Raw genomic sequence first — 4,914 nt, forward strand, 5'->3', positions numbered from 1 at the left:
CCCTACAGGAGAAAGCAGATGAGAGTAAAAATCTCTCTGATAACAAGCCTCAAGTTTCTGAACTACCTACTTGCTTTGCTTGAATGGCAGATGCAAAACCATTCATGTTAGAGGAAATGGTGTCTTTCAGGCAGCACGGGAGACCCTTGATCAGCACAGGGCGCCTCACCAATTGCACTCCTGAACAATACATTTCCTTGTGGCTTGTGTAGAAAATAAACACAGCATTTGCAAGGGTGAGACAAACACATTAGGGGAAGTGAATGCAGAGTGTGCTGGGCAAAAGGACAACTTCTAAAATCAGCTCACAAGGGTGAATGGCCCCAGTGAAGATAATCACTATCAGCAGCACAGAGACTGCAGTCATGGTGCTCTGCACAGCACAGAATCTCTGCTGTATGAGGACCTCTCCCTCTCCTAGGCTCTTCTGCAAGCTCAGCCTTCAGTGTTGGGCACCTGAACAAAGCAACTTCCCTAGATCCACTTTCCCATCTTCACGCTTCACTAATTGGGATTAAAAGGTTCTGTAGTATGAACAGCTCACCTTGATCACATATTTTATGTAGCAAGCATTTATCTTCTTCATTCCAGACATCCATATACTCGTTTGGGCCACATGGCTGGCACACACTATCAGAAGTAGCAGTGCATCTAGCAGACAAGTACTTCCCTGTGATTGAGGAAAGGACAAGTCAGTCATCTGGAAGCTGCAGAGCATCTGTCTAAGGAGGACAAAAATAATAGGTTGGGCGCTAACACTGCTGCGGACAATCATTTCTTCCTGCACCTTTTCAGTTTGTCAATCTGGTCCCCACTTAGTCTGGCACTGAAACATCTGTGAAGTGGATGGCCTGGGGAGCACAAGAATTGAGCTGCTTTCCATCTCCCGCAGTAGTTAAGTGCTGTTCCAACAAAGCAGGTGCTGTGGCCCTTGCTGAGGCCAGCAGGAGCACTCCTGCACTAGGAAGGCACTTGTAAGCCTGAGATCAGGCACCTGCAGGGCATGTGCCAATCCATCAGCAGTCACGAGAGCCGCCTGCCTCACCTGCCTCACCGGCAACCCGCAGAGCAGCTCCTCATGAGCTTCTCAGCCTCACAGCCCAGTCAGCGCTCACATACCTGGCTCACACTTCCTGCAGCACCGTCCAGAGTACTCATAGTGTTGTTCACTTTCACATGGTGGAGTGATTTGTAGTGACAACTGGAGCAGGGAAGGAAAGAGAGGACATGAGAACCAATACGCCTGGAGAACTTCAGACCTACCCAGTCATGGTGCTGGCAGAGAGAAGGAAGACTTTCCTTCTGTATAGCATTGTGGATAGCCAAGCAATAAAGGTTACCCAACATTTGTGAATTCAAAGGTCCTTTGTAGACATGCTAAGGGTATGTACTTGACGCTGTAGACACAAGGACTTTTAATAGAGCCAGGTGACAAATAAATAACCCATCTTGCAAATTGTCATGAACTTTTGGCCTGCTAAATAACCTTTTCTTACAGTACTCTATTATTTAAAATCTACAACTTTAAAACAATTGTAAAGAAAATAAAAGGCATAGAGATACCTCTGTAGTCTCTTCCACAGGAATTACCTCAGATCAAGACCTGGGAAACTGCCAGTTTTAATGTCGAGCATTAAGCAAACAAGCAAGGTGAATGATTTATATTCCTGAAAAAGAAGAAGTTCCCAACTTCCCACTGGGATACAAACGTTCCTGGCTAGTCCCATAAAATACTGGACTTAAATTTTGCAGCTTTTTATGGCTCCCACTGTTGTCCTGCAGAGGTGGTCTCATGGAACTGAGGCAGCCATCCAGAAAGGTGATGCAATTAAGCCAACAGCTTTTTGTGTCTCAAAAAACCCAAAACAAAACCAACACAAATCAACACAAACCATGCCCCCCACCCAACCACCTGAAATGGGTACATGACAGGGCATTTGCAAAGTGGGCAGCAGGGTTGCCTCTGACCCTCATGGGCCTTTGCAGCCCGCCCCAGCTCTCAGCTGCCTGTAGACACAGTGGGCTCACCCACAGCCCAGGCTTCAGGGCTTGTGCTGGAGATCCTGGCCAGCCAAGCATTGTGCCCAGCCCTTCCCTGACCCTGCTCTGGCAGCCCAGAGTCCTCAAGGCAAACTCAACACTGTCACAACCAGTTGTTGATCTTGCAATTAGATAAGGTGATTCAAAATCGAGCCCGTAGCAAGGAACCCTTCACTCTTGGATACAGCTCTTAAAACCTCATTGACTTGGACAAAGCTGCAATAAAGCTTCTGCTGCTGGTTAAAGGGAGCTTTTGCCACCTAATAGCACATGACAACCCTGTGCCTGCTGGTACTGGTTCCCATTCCTCTAGTTAGCATTCTCCCCTTGTTTCCTCCAAGTCCTTACATCTTCTCTTTCCTCCTTTTCTAGTTTAAGCAATAGCAATCTCTTTAAAAATAAAATAGTTTTCCCTAAGCACCTTGCCCTCTTCTAATGCTGGGAAGCATCTTGTAAATTAAAGATGACCAAAAAAGATTGATTTTTTTTTTTTAAAGACCACCTTTTGGCTTGGAGTTTGAGCCATGGGTTGGTGCATGACTTCTGTTTATCAAAACTGTGCTAGCTGTGTCTGGAACAGAAAAAGTAGCACAAGTCAGAGTTCTTGAGTTTTCATATTTTTGCAGGGTATGAACAACTTACAGCCCCTTTTTTAATCATTACAACAATTCCAGGTCAAATTAAGAGTCTAGTCTTCTGTTGTCTCATCGTTTCCTTGTCTCTTACTTTGCATTCATTAGCAGAACCTTTCCTGCAATTAGATAACACATTTTTGGAACAAACACTGCATTCCCTGTTTACACAGCACCTCCAAGGAGGGGCACAGGATAACAACCAGCGCTGGAGAGGGAAGAGGCAATCTTGGAAAAGGAAAGCTGGGCCAGCCTGGCAGCTGAACAGTGACACAGCTCAGTGACCCCTACACTCGAAGGAGCTTGTCTTCTGTAGCGCACTTCAGGCTAAAACCCCGAGATGGCCAGCAAAGGGTTGAGGTGACGACGTGGAACCAAGCACAAAGAGTGTCTTGAGCAGTTGATTCTCTACCCAGTCATCCATAAAGGTAACAAATGTGGTGAGACCAACAGCAGGTCCAGTCACTCCCTTTTTGTTACAGAATGTCCTCTTCTTCCTCGTTTGCCCCTGTTTAATAGTTCCTCTTTAGACAAAATGACTAAAAAAATTATTGAAGTGTCAAACAAGGGCAAAGTCATCCTTTTTACGGAAGGATATGCAAATCTGCTAAAGAGCATTCAGCTAAAGGGTCTGGAGTAATTTCTGAGAATCACAACTCAGCCTGAGGAGAAGCAGCAGGGCCCTGGACCAAGGCAAAGGGAGCAGGCTAATTGCTCGGCCACCTTTTGGAGATTGTTTCATACCACCAGGCTTTAGGGTATGATGAGGGCTGTTGTTATGGAATAGCTCGCAGCTGCATTAACCTGTGCTCTGTGCCAATAAGCAGCCTCTTCTGTGCCCGTGTCCTTCCCCTTCTCACACAAGCCAACACATTCATGAAGCTGCAACACTCCCTCTTTTCATTTATGCCCAGTGGTGCAAAGACAAGGCTCGCAGCACCCACAGGCTAACCCCCATGTGAAGGTGAGGGATTTTAGCCTGGTATGGACTGGCTGGACCTGCTGAGCATGAAAGCTGGGGGACAGAAGACAGGAAGGGAAACCAAAGCAACCTGGAGTTTTCTTATGGTGGGAGCCAAACTCAGGACTTTTTACTAACACAGCTCTGTTAATGTTAGGCTATCCCTTGTTAATCCCTCTGCCAGGCAGACGTGTCTGTCTCAAACTGTACATTAACTTCCTTTGGAGGCTGAGAAGTACTTGTGCTGCTGGCAGCACAATGACTTGATGCTTCACCATCACCAGCACATTCCTGCCAGTGTGTCCTTCTGAGACGGGGAAGTGCAATTCATTTACAGATGAGGAACTTGTACCAGGAGGCCATCTGGCTTTACAGAGGTGACAGGAAACCAAACCAAGTCTCCCAAGGCTCAAGTTTGCTCCGTAACCCCTGGAACATCCTTCCTCTCATCGGATGCTGGCCTATGGGTCAGAGTGATTTGGACACCACCAAGTTCTTATCTAGAGAGAGAAAGTGCCAACTTCCTCTGAAGTGCTTAAATGAGATAAAACCCAGCCTGGTCATTCCTTTAATGGTCTTGCTATTGACGAAGCTGCTCATTAAATCCCACCACCATGTGCAAGTAAGTGCTTCAAAGAGCTCTAGGTATCCTGTGTAAGTTTAATTTGTCACTTCAAAAGTGTGCAAAGCATCCATATTTGCACCAGTTCCTAAAAAACCAGGCAGCTTTCCCATTTGATCAATATTACCTCAGAACAAGTTTATCCAACAGGCGAAGAGTCCAGGGGAAAAAAGACAAACCTCCTCCAGGCTTGGTAGATATAGTTTGGTAAAGCACACCAAGACCTGCGTACCTTTAAGCACATGAGTACCACAATGGACTTCTTTGTAAAGCCTTGCTTACATCAAGGCTTGCAGAAAGATTGTGTTTTGGTGTCGAGTTGCAGGCAGCCTTTTCAGCTTCAGGTTTGGATATTTTTCTTGCTTATTTGTTGAAAAGGACACTAAGCAAGAGTGTGCTTGTGCTTTTAGGATTGGAGAACATTGATGACAGCACTACAAAGCAGCACTGTGTTACTCATACCTTAAAAAACCACACACACAGGTGCTTCTGAAGGGGAGAACCAGCAGCATTCAGACTCCTGTCCTCAGGCTTAAGGAAATATTTATTCTTTGTGCTGTTGAGCAATCGGAGGGCAGCAGAAGCTGTGTGTCATGGATGCTAAAATTACTCTTCTTGCTCTTCACATTTCAGAAAAGATAGAGTTGCATGGGCCTCTT

At 46.0% G+C, this 4,914-nt stretch overlaps 1 protein-coding gene across 1 annotated transcript in view; it reads right to left on the reverse strand.

Moving 5' to 3' along the window:
- The window catches only part of TNFRSF11A (TNF receptor superfamily member 11a), a gene marked incomplete at its 3' end in the record, with an annotated part of 26,446 nt that overhangs the window by 12,472 nt on the left and 9,060 nt on the right, over nucleotides 1–4,914 (reverse strand). The window contains exons 2-3 of the mRNA XM_017738585.1: nucleotides 1,120–1,201; nucleotides 545–670 (exon numbers count right to left, since the gene is read on the reverse strand). Coding sequence (XP_017594074.1) covers nucleotides 545–670; nucleotides 1,120–1,201 — 208 coding nt within the window. The remainder of the gene's footprint in view (nucleotides 1–544; nucleotides 671–1,119; nucleotides 1,202–4,914) is intronic.

The sequence above is a fragment of the Corvus brachyrhynchos genome, unplaced genomic scaffold, assembly GCF_000691975.1.
Source record: "Corvus brachyrhynchos isolate BGI_N302 unplaced genomic scaffold, ASM69197v1 scaffold237, whole genome shotgun sequence".
Classification (NCBI taxonomy): Eukaryota; Metazoa; Chordata; class Aves; order Passeriformes; family Corvidae; genus Corvus; species Corvus brachyrhynchos.